The sequence below is a fragment of the Gordionus sp. m RMFG-2023 genome, chromosome 4 (assembly GCF_954871325.1).
Source record: "Gordionus sp. m RMFG-2023 chromosome 4, tfGorSpeb1-WG-v2, whole genome shotgun sequence".
NCBI classification, from domain to species: domain Eukaryota; kingdom Metazoa; phylum Nematomorpha; class Gordioida; order Chordodea; family Parachordodidae; genus Gordionus; species Gordionus sp. m RMFG-2023.
The window spans coordinates 3,250,732-3,274,804 of record NC_088778.1 but is presented as its reverse complement, the minus strand read 5'-3'; the positions used below and the strand labels follow the sequence as shown (position 1 = coordinate 3,274,804).

The 24,073-nt window shown below is 29.6% G+C and overlaps 1 protein-coding gene across 2 annotated transcripts in view; it reads right to left on the bottom strand.

Moving 5' to 3' along the window:
* The window catches only part of LOC135929146 (GATA zinc finger domain-containing protein 10-like), a 30,441-nt gene extending 16,023 nt beyond the window's left edge, over positions 1-14,418 (bottom strand). Inside the window, exons 1-7 of one of the 2 annotated variants that reach the window (XM_065465664.1) lie at positions 14,136-14,414; positions 5,605-6,023; positions 4,850-5,174; positions 4,619-4,733; positions 4,405-4,565; positions 525-720; positions 162-220 (exon numbers count right to left, since the gene is read on the bottom strand). In XM_065465664.1, coding sequence (XP_065321736.1) covers positions 162-220; positions 525-720; positions 4,405-4,565; positions 4,619-4,733; positions 4,850-5,174; positions 5,605-6,023; positions 14,136-14,191 — 1,331 coding nt within the window. In that variant the 5' untranslated portion in view covers positions 14,192-14,414. Of the gene's footprint in view, positions 1-161; positions 221-524; positions 721-4,404; positions 4,566-4,618; positions 4,734-4,849; positions 5,175-5,604; positions 6,024-14,135 lie in introns of both variants that reach the window. The other variant, XM_065465663.1, reaches the window with a different exon arrangement.
* Between the last annotated feature and the right edge of the window lie 9,655 nt (positions 14,419-24,073).

Below are 24,073 nucleotides of genomic sequence, written 5' to 3'. Positions count from 1 at the left end.
TAGTAATTTTCAATTATTCACATTAATTTTTTGAAAGACGAGAAAAAAAATTTTTTTTAGTGTGAATTTTAAAAATGTATAGACTTTTGAGAAGGTTTTAAAAATTAGTTAAAATAAATATTGGTTAATATAAAGTAAATATTTTTTTTAATTAAAATTACTTTTGTTGCGAGGGGGATTGTGGTTGATATTTTATCGAATAATCTGGTGGAGGTTCTTGCTGCAAAATCCACGGATATTTATTTTAAATATTTTTTTGGTGGGGAGAGAAAAATAAAAATTGAAAAAAGAAATAAAAGAATTAAATATTTATTTTATTGAATCAACAAGGAATATATATTTTTAAATCATTTCTTTTTCCAAATTTAATATTTTTTTTTTTAAAAAAAAATTGAATTAGTGTATGTGTTGTGCGAACATATGTTTGACAATTATCTCGTCCAATAAATTTTTTTATTTTCAGATTTTATAATCTTCCCCCAAAAAAAACAAATTTTTAAAACAAATTTTTGAAACATTTTTACCATTCGAGATCCATTTTGAGAATATGGAGATGGGCGTCCCCCTGACCAATATTGGGTTTGTTGTTGTTGTTGTTGTTGTTGTTGGGATTGAGGATAATTTTGTTGTTGTTGTTGAGGATAATTGGGAGGATTACCTTGGAAGCCCGGAGCGCCCAGTATTATATTTCCTTGAGAGCCTCTCATTTGAGATAATTCACTTTAATATATATATATACGGTTTTTTTTAATATGACCGTTATAACGGTAAAATCTATTTTTAAATGGGGTCGTAAAGTAAGGCGTAAATAACACCGTTATTTGCCGCTACCCCTCCGTGAAGTCAACGAATTAGAGGGGCAAAACGCTACCTTTATTTTTTTTTTGCAGTACTCGCGTTACTAATTCTTTATTTTGTTCTCATTATTTTTAAATCATATTTTTTTTTTATTACTCGTTTCAAATAATGTTTAGGTTTATGTGAATGAGCCCCGCAAAAATCTAACTCGACCCGAAAATCCGACCCGAAAATCCGACCCGAAAATCTAACCACGGTTCGGATATCGGATCGCGTTGTCGTAATTCATTTTCCGGGTTCGGTCGGGTCAAGAAAAAGCAGCCATTTTATTTGCAGAACCCGATGTTACTCTATTTATTCTTTACAAGTTACGGCTCAAAAAAAAATGTTTCGACGTTACTATTTTTTTTCGAGAAAAGCAGTTAATACGTCTTACGGCAATAATTTTAAAAATAATTATCGAACTTCCCTGTCAAAAGTTAGATTTTTGTAAATAATCTTTTTAAGAAGAAGCTAAGAGTTAGTTTTCAATGAATCATTTAAGAAAAATATAATTCAGGGACAATAATCCTTAGCATTTTGGCATTTTTAGTAAAACTTACCTATTTACATTTTTCATCTTTGGCTTCCTTAAGGCACAAGTAAAAGTGTCGACATCGATTCTGGAATGAACTAAGTTAGATTTTTGTAAATAATCTTTTTAAAAGAAGCTAAGAGTTAGTTTTCAATGATCATTTAAGAAAAATCTAATTTAGGAATATCGTAAATTCACAAGTCCCTCCATAGCACATTTTTCGACTATACAAAAAAAAATTGATAATTTTAGTAAATTATTGGCTCCGTCTTTTTATCGCGTTTTAAAATGTTTATTAAAGTATAATTTTGAAATTTGTTGGATAACGCGTTTTAATTTTTTTTTTTTAAAAAAAAAGAATTATTTGGCGAATATTTACGGCATTTGTAATGTATATCATATATTTTTGAGATTCATAATCGTTGGCGGCTTGAAAGAAAGAAAGAAAGAAAGAAAGAAAGAAAGAAAGAAAGAAAGAAAGAAAGAAATTTTTTTTTAAATTATGATTTGTGTATGAATATTTGTGCAGTAATTTAATTTCAAAATCGAAGGAGAGTCAATATAACAATTATATATGGACCTCAAGATTTTTGCATTAAACAAGAAAGTGGAATCCAGAAATATCTAAATTTTTGATAAATTAAAAATCGTAATATATAAAAAAAAAAAGGAATATTATTTTAGCTAATATACTTAAATCAAACTAGAGATTAGCGCAGCTCGTAAGCCCACCACATGGACCGGGCAAATTGTGCAAAAAAATTTTTCGGGCAGGACCTAAGTTTAAAATGTTTTTTTAAAGCTAATAATTAGGCAAATTTAGCCGGGCCCAAAAACCCAGCTAAAAAATAATCTGCCAACCCTCCGACCTTTTTAAATTAAACAAATCTTACCGAAGAAATTATGAAAAATTTTCACTGTCTTTATTTTTTTTATAGTTATTTAAATGAAGAAAGATAAAATATTTCAAAAAAGGTATACGAGAAATTAGTAAATTTATAACCTGATACATTGTGGTGGAATAAATACTATGCTAAGTATGAGTGTTGAGCTGAACAAGTTAGAGATATGAAAATTTGGTAAATAAGGAGGGCGTGCATTTAACAAAACATAACAGAAAATACAATAAAAGTGAAAAGAAAAGAAAAAAAAAGAAAAGAAAAGAAAAGAAAAGAAAAGAAAAGAAAAGAAAAGAAAAGAAAAGAAAAGAAAAGAAAAGAAAAGAAAAGAAAAGAAAAGAAAAGAAAAGAAAAGAACCAAACAGAGTGCAGAATAGAACACAATACAAGGTGACAGAAATAATTATTGTTCCAGAGGAAATATATCAAAAAAATTCAAATTGTCTAGAAAAAATTTTTAAAATCTTCTAAAAACATCTGATGTTAAATAATTGAGTTAAAAGCGTAGAGAGATTTAACGTTGACTTATGTTCTTTTAAGGAAATAAACTCAAATATGAAGAATGAGAGGTAAAAAAAAAATTTGGATTAAAAAATAATCGGACATAGGTTTTTTACAAATATTTATATATTTATAAATATAATTATTAAATAATGCATTATGGCCAGTTGACACGGCCAGTCTTGATTGGTCAGAAAAACAACTTTCACATAACCTCATCTAGCCTCCTAAACTATTATAGTTAGAGATTTGATTCAAATTTTGATCTTATTTTTTTAAAATAGCGATCATAAAAATTTGAATAAATAGAATATCGGATAAGTATTCCTTTAGAAGGAATTGCAACGTGGATAAATAACGAAAAAAACGTGTTTTTTATGTTTTATTATTCGAGGAATAAACCGAAAATCAAATAAAACTTAAGTGTAACCGAACATTATGATTAAGCCGTTCAACCATGAACCCAACATTAGTGTTGTTATACGACTTCATTTTGAGCCAATTTTTTTTAAAAAAGGGTTAACTCAGTATATTATCCAGAAAAATATTATGCTAGCCTGAAGATCTTGTTCATAGATCCTACAAAAGACTAGACATTTATTAGCAAAATCTTGAGGCTTAAGCAATTTTTTTTTATAGCTTAAATATAGAGTTAGAGCCGTTTATCAACACTACACCAAAAAAACCATAGGAACCAAGAATTTTGGTGGGTTAGGGGGGAATAGTATTGAGAATTTCTCCATTAATTTTATTTGGAGTTTTTTTTTATAATAATTATTATTGGATTTTCATTTTCTTTTTTAAATATAAAAATTTTGAATTATATAAGTGGTTATTATTTTAAAAACATTATTGACTTTTTACTAATTGTATCTTTTCAAATTCATCATTATAATTGGAATATATACAAAATTAGATTGCAAGTCTTATATTGCTGATAATTTCAACAGATAGGAGTGGAGTGGGGTGGGAAGAAAATTTTTATCAGCTAAAGTGATATTTTAACAGAAGGCAAATTGTAACAATAAATTCAGGAAAAACAAATACATGAATTAATTCTGTTAAATTATGAATTATCAATCATATATTTCACAAATAAAAAGTCTTAAGTTTTGGTTAACTTTTACTTTTACTATATTATTGAACAGTGATTTTTGCAGTGTACAAAAACTAGAATCGGCCCTGTATATATATATAAACGATTTAATTGGTAATATTCTCTTGACTTTAAACGAAAAAATTACTGTTTAACTTAGGGTGATAATCTAGTACTTGCTGATCAATTCCCCCCCCCCAACCATCCCCTCATAACTCTGGAATTTATTAAAGAATATAATAGGATTTACTAAAATAAATTTATAAAAGTCAGAAACAAATTTTTAAAAAAATATATTATTCAAGAATTTTCAATTTTGGTTAAAATCCTTGATTATTTTTTAAAATAATCGTTTTTTTTCAAAGGTGCCATGATAAAGCGCTTCTATTTCTAAACCAACTCTGAGGAGTGATAAATCATAATAAACATCTGTTAATTTAAATCGTTGATTAATATCCCAATTTTATATTTAAAAAAAAAACAATAATAATAAAAATCAATAAATTAAAATGATTTTTTTTTAAAATAAGAAAAACTTGGAATATCGTTCCTGATATTCTTGAAACTTTCCTTGAGGGGTCTGTCCCCTGCTATGAGGAACACCAACTTGAGCTAATCCTCCGGTTAAGAATGATCCGGTGACCTTATCTGGGTTGGGCTTAATGCTAGGTTTTACAATGGGTCTTGTTCTATAGGGCTGACAATTTAATCAATCAATCAATCAATCAAAAATATTTTTAATAACTATACTTGATTCACGATATCCTCCGCCTCTTTATATTGATCGACTTCGTAAATGTTGGATGTTGACCAATCAGGAGATACCTTCCCTAGCGGGCTAAAATTCCTTTCTTTGCTTGGGGCTCTGTTGCAATGATAGAAAAAAAAATATCGTAAGATATCCGATATAGTTAAAAAGTAATTATTTGATAAGATTTTTTTAAAAAAAAGGAATTAATTACATAATTACAAACATGAAACCTAATTTCAGCAGGGGGATGGGCGTATTCCGATAGCGTTCCTATATTTACGCCACTCTTATAATTGAATTGCGGGATAGGCAGAGCGTGAATTCTGAGATAACCGGTTTGGTTGATGTCGGGATTGGAACTCTGAGATTCGTACCCAGAGAATGACTGTTCCTGCTGTTGGTAAGGAGAAATCGACCTAGACTGTTGACTCTGACCTTGTTGGAGTGAGTAATATTTGCTTCGATTTTGATTTGGATTTTGTTGTTGTTGAAACTGGTTGGACTGATATTGCGGCGATGAGGGTTGGTAAGTTGACCCTTCATTCCCACCAATCACTTCAATAAACAAAAACAAAAAAAGATCAAAATATGATGCATATCGTTTTTTTTAAAAATCATATCAACTGTTTTTTTTTCAAACAAATAGGGATTGGTCCTTTAGCAATAACTAAAAAAAAAAATAATATATTAACTCAGTTTAGCGTTAAAATTGGTGCAGTTAAACGGCTCAATTAGAACCGATTTTAACGGCTAACTCAATACTTTGGTCCAGAAAAAATATTACGCAACGCCTAAAGATTTTGCTCATATATGGGCACATAGGAATTGAACATCTATTGGCACGAAATCTCGACGCTTAGGCAATATATTCCTGGCTATAATACTGAGTCAGCCGTTTAACAACCGGAAGCATGGTTATAACCTTGTTTCGAACTAAAGGACCGTAAAAGTGTAGCCTAATAGAACTGATTAATATAGAAAAAACCTATGAATCTTTGATTCGGGTCGGGAGGATGGGGGTATTGTTGCTGCTGCGCGCTTTGTCCTCCTTGACGTTGGTTCGAACCATATGATTGCTGAAATTGTGTCGGGGATAAAGATTGCTGCAAGGATTTATGATAATAATGCGGTTGAGGGGGAGGCGGGTTGGAGGAAAAATAATATTCGCCTCGTCTACTGGGTTGATAAGCGCCCTGACCTTCTAAAAAGCGTTGGGGGGACACGGACCTGGCGCGCCCGCTGGGTCCACTCGTACCTCCCATGGATAGGCCTTCGTCGGTACTATAATAAGGAGAATTTTGGCCACTGGGATTGAGGATGAGACCACTCCTAGAAGACTTTAAAGGGCTGTGTTTTACCCAAGGCGGAATATCTTGCTCTCGACTCATGGCGTACGCTCCTCCCCTACAAATCAAATTATTATACACATTTTAATGATTTCCAAAAAAAGATGGTTAGGAGGGGGTTAAAACGTTTTATTTCCTCTCTAGACCGGAAGTAAGCCTCTTATTCCAAGTCACCTAATATATCATCCAATTTGGATGATTTCCGTATTGGAACACGCCCTATTAATAAAAATAAAATTAGATCGTTTAAATCTTCCCTACAAACAAACAGAAAGGAAAAGTGAAGATTCCATGTCACAAATAAAAGTCGGAGCGGGAAAGCCTGGCCCGAAGAACATTTTCTTCCCGGTCTGTAAAATAATTTTGTATAAGTAATTTCTGCCCGGCTTCCAAAATATTTTTGCCCAGGTCTCGTAAGGGGGGGGGATGGAATATACCTCTAGTAACGAATTCAAACCGATACTTTAAACGTATCTTTTTTTTGTACATCGTTACAATTATTATAGAGGAATAACGTAGGATGGAGTAATAAATGTTTGAAATCAGATTATTAAATCCTCTTTAAAAAAAAAAATACCAGGCTACATTTTATATTTCGTTGCTAAGAAACTCTTTAATAAATTTAAAACACTTATTTAACCATCCGTCTGTCGGAACAGAAACAAGACCTCATTTTCAACTTGGGCTTCTGTAAAAATTAATTTAATGGGAAGTAGTCTTTAGTTTTAAATACGTTTTAAACAAAAAAAAATTATATAAAAGAGATTTTAGGAGATTTGATTTTTTTTTAAAAAAAAAATCGTGTAATAGTTGTCACATTATCTGTCAACATGACAAGCGGCACCCGTCAAACGAAGCATTTTTATTAATATTTGCCCCTGTACATTCATGTAACTAAAAACTTATTATCTTTTAAAACATATTAATTATAAGAGACCTGCAGGCCCAGCCCGGGCCAGGCCGTATTTTAATTTTTTTTAAAATAAAAAGCCGGGCCGGGCTTTAAAATATAAAACCCGGGCCGGGCCGTAAAAAATTTGTGAATAAAAAAATCCGGGCCGGGCCGTACAAATAGTACCTCTGCAGGTCTCTGGGACATAATTCTAAAGTTCACAAGGTTACTTTTGTTTTGAAATTCACGAGCTTGGATACTCTAAAAAAAAAATTGCTCTTAGTAAAAAGAAATGATCAAAAGAAGCACGGATTACGTGTCTAGTGTTGTTTGAAAAAGCCCGCTTTGTGTCGATTTTTCAAAAGGTCCCAAAGCATTTCTGCCAGCTATGCAGGCTTTTTTTTTAACAACCACTATCCGTAATCCCCAACATTTTAAATTTAAATTTGTCATTTATTTTTTAAAACTAAATTTAAATTTATATATATATATAAATTTGTATATTTCGGTACTTTTTTTTTATTTTTTTACAATGATAAATTTACATTTGAAATATGATAATACAATTTTATTTTTTTTAATACTACAATTACGGTTTTCTAGTGATGTTAGATGGCTCCGTTTTGAGCCGATTTTTAAAAACGGCTAACTCAATATTTTTGCCGGAAAAAAATTGACCGAGACTCGACATTTCGATAATATATCTATATAGACCAGAGTTGTGTATCTAGATCCTGTATCTAGATAGATTTTTGATTAAAATATCTGTATCTAGATATTATTTTAGACGATGTATCTGTATCTAGATCCATTTAAAAAGTATCTTTTAACAACTCTGACAATTAGACCTTTGTTTCTTCCTATGAGCAAAAATCTTCAGGCTTGCGCAATATACTTTTTTGGATAAAATATTGAGTTAGCCGTTTAACAAACACTAGTAGTTTCTAATTTTAGATCTATCAAGCCAAAAACAAAACACAGAATCGGGTGTGGACATAGCTACGAAGGTACATAGGACCATATAAAAACAAACAAATCTATTTGATAATTAGTGTTGTTAAAAAGCCTAATCAAAATAACATTATGAAGTCTAAGGCCGCATTCATAGTGGATCCGATCCGACACGATTTAACAGCTGATCGATTTTAAAAATCTGTTTAATGAGTTCAAATTTTTTTTAAAAAATAATATTAATTAATTTTATCTTTAATTCTATACATGATAATAACCCAAGAAATATTGGGGTCTTAATAAAGAAAAATTGATTCTCACAAACCGATTTTAAAAATCGATCAGCTGTTTCATAGTGGATCCGATTCGACACGATTTAACAGCTGATCGATTTTAAAAATCTGTTTAACGAGTTCAAATTTTTTTTAAAAAAAATAATATTAATTTTATCTTTAATTCTACGCATGATAATAACCCAAGAAATATTGGGGTCTTAATAAAGAAAAATTGATTCTCACAAACCGATTTTAAAAATCGATCAGCTGTTAAATAGTGTCGGATCGGATCCACTATGAATGCGGCCTAAAGATTTTGGGCACATAGCTGGAAGAAATGCTTGCACATCTATTTGCCAAAATCTTGATGCGCACACAATAATATTATTTCGGCTAAAATCTTAATCCGCTTTCTACGTATAAGACTCTTTATATTACAAATGGTGTCCTTACCGAAAAACGTAAAGCCTTTAAATAGTCATAGCGAATTTCAAACTTCATTATTAATTAAATTGAGAGTTTACAAATATTTTCCATATTTTTTATATATATTTTTATTATGATTTTAAGTAATAAATTATTTTTTAAAAAAAATTAAGGTTTTCTAAAAAAAATTTCCGGTATAAGGCGATAGTTTGATTGGCACTTTTTTTTACTTTTGCATCTTAAAATCATTAATTGATTTTGGACGGAAATGCATTCCAATAGCATAGAATACCCAAAGCGTCGTTGAATGTCAAATCAGCTGGGCCCGCCATCTTGGTAACCCATACAGTAATTTATTCTCATGTCAAAAACTACTATCAAATTGGATAACTTGCTTCCTCCTTATTATCACGATGATCGGGCTAATTCTTTAATAAAGTTTGAGTTCAGACATAGGAATAAATTGGCCTCTCGTTTAAAATCTTCCATAATGATACGGGTAACCAAAATGGCGTCCCCAGCTGTTTTCATTGATGAATGAATGCGTCGTCAGTTTCGGTTTCATTATATATATATATATATATATATCATTGAGAATAAATACCCCCACCTTATAAATTTTATGACAAACTTTGAATGTGTAGTAAATTTAAAATTTCTTCAAAAGTTTGATATATAAATTTGTAAAAACAGGGTATTCTACTAGTGTTGTTAGGCGGTTCGTTTTGAGCCGATTATTAAAAACGGTTTTGAGCCGATCCTTAAAAGCGGCTAACGCAATATTTTAGGTAGAAAAATATTATCTAAATCTCGAGATTTGGCTAATAGATGTCCAACCTTTGGTTCCTTCTACAAACAAAATCTTCAGGCCTGCGTAATATTATTCTGGATGGAATTATTGAGTTAGCCGTTCCTAAAAATCGGTACTCAAAACGAGCCGCCGTTTAACAACACTATATTCTACACGCACGCTGGAATGCATTTCATGTTAAAATAAGATTTTTAAATTTAAAAAAAAAAGAAAGAATTAATCATTTAAAAGTACAAAAAAATAGAGCAATTTTTTTGTTTTTTTTTTGTACATAATTTTAAAAAAATAAGGCAAAAATTATTTAAATTTTTTTTAAAAAAATTATACATTTTATTTCTGAACATTATTATTAAAAATATGAGTGATTAGGATATGGATCACGGAAATTCGATTTTAAAATAGTAATTTGAACCATTTTGGATGGGGAGAGATGTATTCCCAAGCATGGCACTCATCCTGATTTTCAGGAAATTTTTCCCGAAGTAATTATGTGTAAAAAAAAATGAATATAAAATAAGATTATATAGTTCGAGTTACATAAGAAGCAAAAATTATCCTAAATTACTGTTGGTTACTTTCGCCACATGCTTGGAATATATTTCCGATCCATATACAATTATTTTTTTTAAATTAAATTTTTGAAATAATCACCCTCAGGAAAATGATATGAATTCCATATCCAAGTAATTCATAAGTTGTTATAGATTTTATGCAGTTTTTTTTAAAAATTAAATTTAAAAGAAAAATAAATAAATATTTAAAAGGTTTAAACCTTAGAGTCAAATCTTATTTTTATTCGGGATATAATGGGTTTAGTAATAAAGATTAAGAGAAGAAACATCAATAAATTTCAAATTTTTTCATGCTTTACAAAAAATAAGAATTATGATGTATGAATAGTTACATGTTATTGATATGCAATTCATCCATATGTTCTTATTTAAGACCAAAGGATGATTCCAAAACTATAAAAATAACATGTCAGGGGTTAGAATAAGGGCCTTAAAACTTGATGATATATTACATATAAAAATCTAAAGTATAACTCAAAAGATAATTATGAAAAATCTTATATAAAATATTATGTATCATTTCCTCTTTTTAAGTATAAAATTTTGAGTCTGAAGGAAAATAATATTTATTTGATATAAGTGTTATATCAATCTATCTATCGCATAGGGATTTCTATTTCAGACGTTAGACTTAGTATTTATTTTAGATTTAGTCGAGTTTTACCTGTTATGGTGCTCCTTAACTAATTGCCCCGACAAAGAAAGAAAGAAAGAAAGAAAGAAAAGAAAAGAAAAGAAAAGAAAAGAAAAGAAAAGAAAAGAAAAGAAAAGAAAAGAAAAGAAAAGAAAAGAAAAGAAAAGAAAAGAAAAGAAAAGAAAAGAAAAGAAAAGAAAAGAAAAGAAAAGAAAAGAAAAGAAAAGAAAAGAAAAGAAAAGAAAAGAAAAGAAAGAAAGAAAGAACCAGATAGTTCGATCGTGTAAGATAACCACCTTCCCTTAACAATTTTTTTTTATAACTGACATAGGGATTATCGCCTTTCATAACTATTATTAAAACAAAAAATTCGAATTTAATTTAAGATTCTCTTATCAATATGCTGCAGCATCAATCCAATCTGTTTTTTTGGCAAAATTGGTTCATACTGCATAACGAAAAATGAGCATATGTTTCTCGTAGCGAAAGACAATTTTATATGTAACTTTTGTGAATTATAAAAATTTTTTTATATATTTATATTTTTTTTAAATATTCAATATAATTTATATATTTTTTTTTAAAAGAATTTATTGGTTGTTCAAGGTTAAAAATATCGATAATTATTTTTTTTTATGTATAACAAAAACCTATTCCAAGCGTAACCAATTCATTTTTGAAAGTTAGTTGTTAGTTTTAGAAAACTTAATTATTTCTAACATTAATTGATATTCAATAAAATAAGTTAACATGTGAGTCCGGTCAAATTTCCCCGTTAAAAAAGATACGATACTTGAATCCCCCTTGCACATAAAATATATTAATGATTCGAATTAGGCTGCTATCATCAAATCTTTCGCCAACCATATGTTCCCCCCTCCCCTAATTTACCGAAGCCGGAAATCGGATAGTTGGATCGACCTTAGAGGTCAACGTTGACCTGATGCAAACCTGTTCCATGAAGATATTCAAAAAATGATTTACGTTTTTAACCCGGGTTTTAAAAATAATTTTTTAGTAAAATTTTTTTGTTATGAAGGAAGAAAAAGGACCATCAAAAATATTTGAAACATTCAGGCCCGTGCCTGGTCCGGCTGGAAAATCTTTTTTTCTTCTTCCGCGAACGTATTATTATCCAGTTTATATTTACATGATGAATTTTTTTTAAGACACATCAAATAAATGGACATACCTTTTGGTGTTTACAGTTAGGAATAAAATTGAAAATCCATGCAGAAAATTAATAGCGATTATAAAAATATGTGTATAATTGTATATTTAACAAAATAATTTTAGTTGCTGAAGATTAGAGTCAACGAAGAGGTATACAACTTTATATTTTTATTATGAATCAAGGATAAAAGAAAATAGAGGATTGATTGACTGTAAATTTATAATTATTAATTTTTAAAAATTATTCTTTATGTTTATAGAAGAAGGAAAGTAAAAATAGATAAATATAATAAGGTTCCAAAAAATAATAAATTAATCGTGTCCAATCAGAGAAGACCCCATGATGGTGTTAAAACGCTAGAAAAAATAAAATTCCGTTACTATTATTTTTTCCTAAAATCTAAACGCATTATTAAAAAACTTGCAATCTCTTGCCAATCATTGCCAACTGTTTTATTTTGTAATACAAATTCGACTAAAAGAAGTAAGTACATAACAAAATATTTAAAGAATTATCGTAATGAAATTTAATGCCCTTGAAAAAAAAAATAATAATTTTATTTATTGATAGAAAAAAATAAAAAAAATTTACACATTTTTGGCTATAACGTAATTAAGAAACCTCCGAAAAAATAAAATTTAAAAAATAACTTAATTTCTTCATTTAAATTTAAAGGATTATAAAAATTGGTGACATAACAAATAATTTCTGTTTAAAAATATCATCGGTAAGTCGGGTCAACTTTGTGTCAAATTAGCAAAGTTGTTAAAAGATACTTTTTAAATGGATCTAGATACAGATACATCGTCTAAAATAATATCTAGATACAGATATTTTAATAAAAAATGTATCTAGATACAGTACAGATACCACATTTTTATATCTAGATACAGGATCTAGATACTTGTATAACAACTCTGCAAATTAGTGTCATTTAGATTGTTATACAGCTGGATTTAAGAAGGGCTAACTCTAACTGAAGATTTTTGCTTATAGATTGTGGCATTAAAAGGGTTTCGAGAACTATTCGCGAAATCTCTAGGGGGCTTTAGCGTAATATTTTTCTGGCTAAAATGTTGAGTTAGCCGTTTTTAAAAAAGCAGTTCCGACAATCTTTCCGCGAGCTGGATCGAGCGGGGCGGTTCGGGCCAAGCGCCGGTTGAAGCGAAAATTTAAAAAATAATTTTTTAAATTACATTATATGGCCCAAAAATGTTTTTTTAAACTTGAATGGGTCTCAAAGTCCCGGGGCAAATCTGATCTAATTTTTTTTTTGTGTGAGTGTGTGTTAAGTTTTGGCGAGATTAATGATTAATGACCATTTATTTTTTAAAGGGGGGGGGGGGGGGTTAGCCATATTTTTTAGAAAATTTTTAGATAAGTTTATGACTTTTTATAAATTCAAAGTGTTGATGATGAAAAAAATAATAATTTAAAAAATATAATTATCCAGATATTAATATTTATATCATCATAAAAGATTTATATTACATTAATTTTTCCTATAAGTAATTTTAAAGTAAAATACAAGAATTACCCAAAAATTATGATTGATTTGGACAAAAAAAATTATTCTTCTTTAACTATTATTTACAATATCATTTTATCTATATTCGCAAATCAAATATTCTAAGTTATCGTATTTCGATTTAAAGATATATATATTTAAATTACATGTTCCAGAGAGAGAGAGAGTTTAAAATTGCGCAATTGTAAATACCGGAAATACAGAATAAATTAAGAGAAAAGAGAAGAGCTTTAAACTGATTTATAAATATGTGGGGCCTCGCGGCTGAATTCGCCAATTTGAGACTAGTGGGTACATTTCGCGTGCGGATTTTTTTCGAAATCAATGATAAAATAATATACGAATAAATAAAATATAATAGGAAACCTTCAAACCCGGCCCGGCCCGACCCATGTAACCGGCCTAAATTATAAAACCGCCGGAATTTTACCCGGCCCGACCCGGCCCATGTAACCGGCCTAAATTATAAAACCGCCGGAATTTTAGACTTAAACGTTTTGACTTATAAAAATCTTATAAATGGATCCTCTAACTTTCCGGGCAAGGGCTTCTAGACCGGCTCAAAAATAAATGGGAAAAAAAGTAGCCGGAAAGAAGGTATTGGTGAAAGATCGTCATTGAAATTGGATAAGGGATACGTATAATTATCAAGTTGCTAAAGTCATTCGAATATATTTGTGGCAGTGAGTTAGGCTTGATTTGGTAAGGGGATGGGCAAAATTGGATATCTTCATTAGCTTAAGGGGAGGAAAATGGGTGAAGGTCTTTGACCAAATGTAAAACGGGCTTAGGCTTATCTACCCTTCCTAATCCTTACTTCCGAAGCTATAAACCCGATGCGTGTAGATGTTTAGAAAATTATTCGGTTTGTTTAATTAGATGTATATAAAATTAAAATGGAACTTACACCGCGTCCCCTCTGAATTTGATACCTTCCCATTTATAAGTAATTCCGGATTGCATGTTTAAAATTTTTCGTGGTTGAAAGAATTAATTCTAGATGATGGGATGTGTTTTGTTGAAATATATTGAATATAATATTTAAAATAGATGATATCCGTTTTCGAACTGGGGGGCTATGATGTTAGACCCTAAAAATCCTGGAACTTATTTATTTTTTTTATTTAGACCTCTTGCTCTTCTATTTAAAAAATAATAAAATATAATTTATTTTTTTTTTCAAAAGATAAAATATTAAATATTTTAGGAATTATTTATTATATAATAACTTTTTTTAATTGAAATATTGATTAATAAAATATAAAGAGTTGAAAGACATATGCTTAATATATAATCTTTTTTCTATTTGATAAATCAAACGCTTACTTAACTGGCTATATTAATAAAAAAAAAATTATGTTTATTACAAACTAAACTTATTTTTCCAAAAAAAAAAAAATTATTTATTTTTAATAAAAGAAGAAAAAATCATTGATTTTTTGATTTTTTTTTTAAACTTAAAACATATGTAAATATAATATTTTTTAAAAAAAAAATTATTTCAAAAATAATAAATACGAAAAATGTTTTTTCAAGATCAAATAAACAATAAAAAAATAATAATTTTAAAAAAAATATTAAAATTTAAAATTGAAACCTCATTTTGGCCAATTAATAATAGGAAGGTAGTGGTCATTTTATATGTAATCTAATATTTTAATAAGCTATTTTAAATGGGAGGTTTTTGGCAGCAGATGTAATTTACTGGGACCTGGTAAAAGATAAGATAAGCTTTGTTTTAAATTTATAAAATTTTTCGCGTAATTATAATTGACAGAGTTGTTAAAGGGTATCTAGATCCTGTATCTAGATATAAAAATGTGGTATCTGTATCTAGATAGATTTTTGATTAAAATATTTGTATCTAGATATTATTTTAGACGATGTATCTGTATCTAGATCCATTTAAAAAGTATCTTTTAACAACTCTGATAATTGATCTACAATTACTGAGAAATGTTATAAGTATAATAAGTGAAAAAACTGACAAAAAAGCAACAAAAAAACTGTTTTTTTAAAGCGAAGAAAAAAAATATTAACAAAAGCATGCTTAAATATTATTTTACCGAAATTTATAGTGTTAAAAGCAGAGTTGTTAAAAGATACTTTTTAAATGTATCTAGATACAGATACCACATTTTTATATCTAGATCCTTTAACAACTCTGGTTAAAAGTAATTAGTTACTTTTTATGAATGTTACTTTTTTAAAAATATGTTAAATAATTTCGTATTGGGATCATAATCGTATTTCAGCGCTGTATAGAATACCCTAACGGTTATTTTCAAACAGTTTCGCCACATACTTCAGAAACGATAGGTTTATGTCAAGAAATGTCAAAAATACGTAGGGCAGATTAGAGGTCTGTATTGGCGGATTTTTTTTTTAAATATCTTAAACATTTTACTGGTGACGGGCGGGTCGAAAAATTTTTTTAGAGTGATTGGCGTGTAAACCTTTTGAGGATTTCAGACGAAATGAGCAGAAAAGACTTCAATTAATTCGTAATATTTGCATATTTTTATATGTTTTCAATTAAAAATACATTTAAATAAGTAAATGGAGAGCCAAACCAGCCATTAAAATAATTTTTAAACATTTGGCGCGAATCATCCTCAGCCAAATGATTTAAAATTAAGAAATTAAGAAATTCTGAATACTCAGGGATTCCACTCTTCCAATCTATGACATATATCTTTAATCTTATTTATTTTTAATTAATAATTATATCTTTGTTAATTCGAAATCAAAATGGTTTCAGATGATATAAATAAATGTTAGTTAATAACTGTAATAATTAAATTATATATATATATTTATAAAATTATATATTTATAAAATTTAAACAAAATAGATATGCAATATATTTTAAAAAAGGTTAGGTTGGTTCCTTTGGGAAGGAGGCTTACAATGAAACTAATGTAATTCCATTTATGGATGCTGATAGAAAGCCTCTGTCTTAGGTAAAAACGCTACCCGGGTTCGGTAATTTTACGGATATGTGAACAGAATTCTGTGAACGTGTAGATTAAAGTATAGGAGGTTTAGGTATAAAAATGTGCTCTTTGGATATTTCCGAATATTTATTTATTTTACACAGCTCTTAGATGTCAACTATGTTTGTGTTAAAGATCTGTAGGGGCTTTGCAGATTTAGGGGCATGTTGAATAACGGCATCGCATTGATTGTAAGGATACGTTTTTTCTGTGTGATTGGCAGTGTAGGCTATGCCGTTATTTTGAGTCGACGAGAGCACTTCAACCAGAGCAAAGGTGCGGTTGGGTAATCTAACAGCTGAGACGAATACCGGTATAAATGTGCGGGTTCATTTTTGTTGGTGAGTTTGCAATTTGCAATTGAAGTTTAAGAGAACGAGATAGCTTCGAGGACTTTGTGACCTGAAGTTATTTAGCAGTGACAAAAAAAGGAGGGCTATCGTGGGGACACATGATTGACAGTTTAGTTTGCAAGTGACAGATAAAGGGGTATCATCATGAATTCGAGATTCACATAGAGCTAATGCCTCGGTTTAACCGAGAAAGAACAAACAGATTTAAATTCCTTATGCTCAAGAGTTTAAAAAGTTTATTTCGTGTTAACATTGTTAAATAAATACGTTTTACCTCGGGGTATTTATTGTAAAATCAAATTGCACGTATTGATAATTTATGACCGAACCCTCAACTTTTACGAATAAATAAAATATTTTGCAATTTACATTTTGAAGCGATGAAAACATCTCTTAAAAAAAATTAATATACGGTTTTTATTGAATCTACAATAATAGCATAATATCACTACGGTTATTGAATCTACAAATGACAATATCACTTCGGTAATGAAGTTAAATGGGTAACTGATTTCACAATCCTACACCCTATCCCCTATTTTATCGTTAACTGATGATGTCCCATCGCCCGAATCCAAAGGATTGAGACAATCCAGTTGCTGCGTTGAATCCTTATTATCTAGCCTGCTCTCAACAGACCTTTCTCTCTTCACTTCTTTACATAATGGACGAAATTAAGAGCTTCTCTTAAGTATTTGAATTAGTAACTCTTAAGTAGTTACTTCTTCTTGCTAAAAAAAAGCAATTTTTAACAATACTAGAAAACTTGAAACACTTTCATAAATTTATAAAAATTAATCTTTCTTTATAAAAACAATTATTTTTTTCTTTTGAAAATACGCCTTCCCTTATAATCCCAAATCTAACAGAATGAACGCATTATAAAATTAAATATTCGTAGATTGTTTTAAAAAATCAAAAAAATTTTTAAAAAACATCCTTGTTTTTTTCGTTTGTTTTTTTTTTATCCATGGTTATCACCCATTCATCATGTAAAATAATAAACAGAAGGTGTTAGGAACACTATTTAAAACCGTCATTTTTTTTGCTTCCAAGAAAAATATATTTATTTTATTATTTTAATAAATAAGAATGCCAATCTTTTAGAATCCATATGGTTTACTTTTTCTTTTTTTTTTAAATACAAAACATCGAATGTTTTTAGATTTTAAAAATAAAATGGCCGGCTTAGAATTAGAGTGTTCCATATGTATTATATTTTTTTTAAGGTTTTTTTTAAAAAATTTGCGTGGTCTATTTTTCAATGACATATAATAATACCGAGACTGACGATGCATTCATCAAAAGCGTACGTGCATCGATGAAAAACAGCTGGGGACGCCATTTTGATTTCCCATATCATTTTAAAAATTTTAAAATTGAGAGGGGGCCAATTTATTCCTATGAAGAACTTAATTAAATCGAGATAATACGGAAGCAAGTTATCGTTAACAAAATGGCCGATCCAGCTGATTTGCTTTCAACGACTCTCATCGTCAGTCTAGGTATTATTATTATATGTCATTGTCTATTTCAAACATATAAAGACGTAGAAATTTTTTTTTTAAATCTGATTGAATAATGCTTAGAAAATTTAGTGTTTATTAATTAGGGTCAATTTTTAAAAAAAGGCCAGTTTAGGGATTAAGCCCAAAATAGTATTAGCCAATCTCAGAGGATTTTGCTCATAGGGTGGCAGAAAAGGTTAGAACCCTTTATTCGCCAGATCTAGAGGCTTGGCTAAAAATCTTAATCGGCCCATGTTTACAAACACTATTAGAGATGATATTTAAGCAACTCATCCATAACTTGCCCCTATAAAATAGTATTCTCAGAAAAATTTATTAATTATACCTTTGGGAAACGGAACAAAAAAACAATCTATATCTCCTTCAATAAAATAAAGTGAATAGGTTCCATATCCAAAAAAAAATTACAGGCCGCATTTTTAGAAATCGGATGGATAGATATTCGTAATTCTTATTAGTTTTAAGTATATGGAACACTATAATACCGTACTAATTGGGTGATGCAGGCATCGCTACACTCAAGCCGATCTCCAAAAGGGCTCAGCCGAAGAGGAAGGAAGGAAGGAAAGAAAGAAAGAAAGAAAGAAAGAAAGAAAGAAAGAAAGAAAGAAAGGAAAGAAAGAAAGAAAGAAAGAAAGAAAGAGAAGGGAAAGAAAACGCGACTGGGCCCCTTAAAAAAATTTCTGGCCCGGTCCTTAACCATTTTTACCCGCTCCGCTCCGGCATATAAAATAATTTTGGGCGAGTTATCGAACTCGCGATAATCTTTATGTGAAAGGAAGAAGATATTAATTTGGACTAATTATAAACTCCAAAAAAAAAGAAAAATTTATGAAATTCCGTCACGATCGATAAATATTTTTTTTGTGCAAAGGTAGCCGGCCCGAAATTCTTTTTTTTATGGACTTCCGGCTGAAGTGGTGCAAAAGTTTAATCGAGTTTGATCAACTAGCTGGACTCTAGGGGGCAATAGCCTATAGCGTTGTTAAAAACCAGATGATTAAGATTATAAACCAAAATAACATTATGCAAGCCTAAAGATTTTGCTCATAACTGGCAGAAATGCTTGAACATTCTATTTGCCACATCTCGATGCTTACAATAATATTATTTCAGCTAGAATCTTAATCGGGCCACAAAATTTCTAACAGGAGCAAATTTTATTTTTATTCCATTTTTTTTTTGGCCAATTTAGTTAGGCCAGCATTTTTAAGTGCGCAACGCGTCATGAATGGCCTATAATATTATTATATAAAAAATTTTCGAAAGAATATTTAAGAAAAAGCTACTTTATTCGCGTTAATTTAAAAATAAAACGGCATAAATTAGAACTTACATTTTTTTTCATTAAATTTATCATCACAAATCCTGAGGTTTGATCAAGAATCATGTTCATAATCATCACTCTATAAATTATTCACTCTAAAGTTAATTGTAATAATTAATTCTTCCTTTGAATAAGAATCACTTTATATAAATCATCATCTACAAATTATTCATTTAATAATAATTAATTATAATAATAAATAATTCTTCATTTTTATATATAAAAGGGGTTCATTAAACAAATGATTTAAAACCTCTAAATTAAGCTTTTTTTTAAAACTTTAATTCAGAAAAAAAAAATTACTTTTAAAAATGTTTATTTTGTTTATTCGTTGTTATAATATTACTCTTAGTTCAGAGACCTGCAAACCCGGGGCGGGTACACCGGAAATGCCGTATTTATCAAAAAAACCGGGCCGGGTCTGAAAATAAAAAACCCGGGTCGGGGAATATTTTTTTTTAAAAAAATCCTGGCTTCTATTCTATTCTATTCTATTCTATTCTATTCTATTCTATGAAATAATCTTAAATATATTTAACAAATAATAAACGATAACTAATGAATCTAAAACTATAGTTATACGCATAGTAATTAATTATGGCGCATATCAATACAATATCACATAATCTACTAAATAAATTTTACTTTTACGCCACGGTCACATCAATGATAAATAAAAACATCACCTGATTTTCCAGATTAAATAATACGATTTTTTTTAAACATTAATTATACATTTCCGCTATCCGAAAAATCCAAAATTACGTAAAATACTTATAATCTCCAACCATTCCTTGGCTATTCTTTCCTTAGTATTCTATCCAACTCCTTTGATGATAAAAATAAATACTAAATAAAGTAGCTCCCAAATTGCCTTCTTGACCTCTTCCGTTCCTCGATTCACCTTCTGCGCTTAAAATCCCTGTCTCTTCTCACATATATATGTCGGTACAGCAGCGCTCGATCTATCATGATAAAAATATATCTGAAGAGGGAGGGATTAAGCTTTCATTAAATTTATGAATATCCCAATTTAATCTTTAAAAAAAAATGTTACAATTAGGCGCATATATATGTTACAATCAAATCCTATGATTCTAATATAAGAGACCATTATATCTCTATTGTAACTAAATTTAACTTTCTAAACCTTGCACCCCCTCCCCCCTCAAAAAATATAGTGTTCTGAAATGCCCCATGTTCCTTTCCGCCCCGGTCTCCCCTTACATTACTATAACGAATAAAATAATTGAGAAGCGCGTTTGAATCGGACAGTTTCCCAATCTGTCTACCCCGGGATCAAGATTTTTTTTCAAAATTAATTTACATTTATCCACGTATCACTACTGGCCCTAAATACTTATTCCGTGAGAAAATGAAATAAAGTCGTTTCGCGTAAATAAATGAATGACTTAATTTTTATTTTTTTTTTGCCCCAATGGTTTTAAATCAACATAATTATGAATAACTATGGTGATTTATTATTTAGAATATATATTATTTTTTTTCTCCTCATTTACCTTATAAAGGCCAACAAGTAGTCATCTGCACCGGGCCGAATTTTTCAAACCCGGCCCGAATCCGATAAAAATTATTCGACCCGACCTGGCCCGAACCCTTTTTTTAATCGGACCGGGCCTACTTTTGTAGATCTCTACCAACTTTGCAAGTTTGGTCTCGTATCTTTATAATTGTGAAAATTTTCATTTATTAGTAGAGAATTGAATCTAAGGTAAAGGTGCTTCATATAAATTTGTTTATTGATTTATATTCGTTTGATGTTAACACGTATTATGCCACAATATTGTACTCTCTTATCCTTTTTAAGCAGATAATTTACCCGTTCTCGCAAAAAATCAAAGGGAGATTCGCCCTTCCAGCCCTTCCAATTATGTGGACACTGGGTTATCCTTATTAAATGGATTAAATATTTTGTTTTGTAAACGATAACGCATCTAGCTCATATACAATATTTATTTTTTTTATATTCAAAGGTAATCCTTAATTCTGTGATCATCGCATGAGAGATTTTGTGATTTGTTTCAACAATTAACCTCTGACTTGATGGATGCTGATTACGCAGAATACAATGTTTGCAGGAATCCTTGCAAACTAGATGTGATTTACCAGATTCTCGATATTGCATCTTCCCATTGCTGCCTCACCTCATTCAGACCATTCCCTGTCGGATCTAATTCAACTATCATCCCCATATCGTCTGTTTCCGGGATTTCGGAATTTGGCGATAACATCTAGCCTTCAAAATAGTACCTTATCTTCAAATGCTAAAGGTCAACTCTTGCTATCGATAAAAAAATTTCTAGCCTTCAAAACGGTACTTCAACTTCAAATGCTAAAAGTAAAACATTTTGGCTATCGTTTTAACAACATTTCTAGCCTTCAAAGTAGTATTTCAAATTCCAAGGTCGATACTTTGGCTAGGCTAAATTCTCGAAGGAGTCATTATATAACTAGTAAATTTTATCATCGTACTTCCCATTATATTCCTCCTGATTAGTCTGTGGATACTTGACTATTCCAAATATTTTAGCAAACTTCGCAACCTCTTTATATATTTCACATGCCTACGAAGCTTACGCATATGCCATCAAACTATTCTGCTGGGACTGTTAATACTACTAGCAGTAAATGAGGAAACTGATGCCAACAATAACTTCTGACTAAGTTTGATGTAATATTTATTAGAAATTGCCATGAATCTATGAACATTATTCCTTTTTTAAATCAAAGAGCAGTTGTCATAAATGTGAATGATTTACAAATATTCTTAATTTAACATATAACATTTATATATTATAGTAATTAATACAGAGTATAGTTACAGCAAAATCTAGACACCTAATGGAGAAGTGTTTTGAATTTATGAATAATAATGAAATGTATAAGGGATTGGATAGCATTTAATTTAAATGGGTGGTAAGAATATTATTTGGTACGTATTATAAATTTTTGGGGGAGTTGATAATTAATTTTTCAAGTTTTAAATTGACTTGGTCAGTAATATTTATAATAAATTGGCAAGGTTTTTTGAAAATTTTTGACAAGTTATTGATTAATTAAAATTTTTTTTTATTGGCTTATGCAAATGTCGACTGCAAATATATAATATACTCTATTGATATAGTTCTGATTTTATTTTCTTATAATATTATAGACAAAAAAGTAATTAAAATTTTAAATTATTGGATATGTTTTTAATAATAAATAATTGTGGAATAATTAAAATAGATAATATTTTAATTTAGCAAGGTGGTATAATTTATTTTTTAAAAAATTTTAAAAATTTTTATCCAAATTATTTTTGAAAGAATTTTAGGGTTAAAGAGATCACCAGATATGTAGTAGGGTTAATACAATTTTAATAAATGATTTAATATGATTGATGCTTTTTAGTTAATCTCCCCATTCGTCATTCTTTAAACGCTTTTAAAGGCAACAGAGGTACTCTTAATTCTTCTCACGTCCAGCGTCTACATGAGTGAGCAGGGGGGGGGGGGGGGTGTTATCCATTAAATTTTTAGACGAAATAGGGGCAAAATATATTGCCGTAAAAATTAATACATTTATATAGACCTTATTTATGATAGAAATGACAATTCTATAATAATCGACCAAATCTTATATATTGCAAACAATCATAGACATTTTAAAAAGGTTGAATTTATGTTCCAGAAAATGGCTCTTTTAGTCTAAGGAGTACTATTATAATTAATAAGTTTGTTAATTAATAATGAGGATATTATTGCCGGCGAAAATTTATTTTGAGGGGGTTTGCATCCAGTGATAATCATGTCGTGAAGACCCTTCTTATGCAAATCAAAAACTGGGGAAAAATAGAATAAGAGGTTAAATCTTCTTGGGCAGGCAGCGGTTGCCCATGCTCACATAGAGACTGGCTGTAAACTTAAACACTTATGGGCAATGAAAATATAGTTGTAAATAGCCCATACCCAGTTTAATTAAGTATTTTAATTCGGTATGGGGTTGGTAGGGTTAATTATAAGTTTATATATCTTAGTTAAAGTTTATCAGGTTTTTCCCTGAAATCAATGTAATGAGCATAGTTTTATTAATTCCCTCTGCTGCACTTTGTAAACCTGAGGTAATGCCGTAAATATTTTACTATATATATTGCAATAAATGATTTTAACGAGCAATACGTTATATCCAACTGATGTCAGTGAGATAGCTTTAAAATCATTGAAGAATTTCGGGTTCGGTTTTTTGGAAAGGTGTCATAATATAGGTGGGCTTCATTCTTTAGAAGTTTCAGCTGTTTCCAAAATTTTTTAGAAAAAAAAACTAATAGATATTTCGATATGTTAACATTTCTTAATATTTTATTATTTGCTACTTTTAATATGAATAATTTATACCTGCAGCTTTGCATTTGCAGCTTCATCAAACTAGAGGTTAAAGAAGAATATAAATATTTGTATATATAAAACTAAAAATCAGGACCTCTTTTAGTTCATGCTTAGTTGAGACTTGTGATTGAATTCATTTTATATAGCCAGAGCTTTAGTTGCTGATAATTTAACTAACATTAGGTAGCCCTGACAATCTATTATCTTAACATTCTCATAGACACACCTCGCCCAAATAACGACCTACAAAGA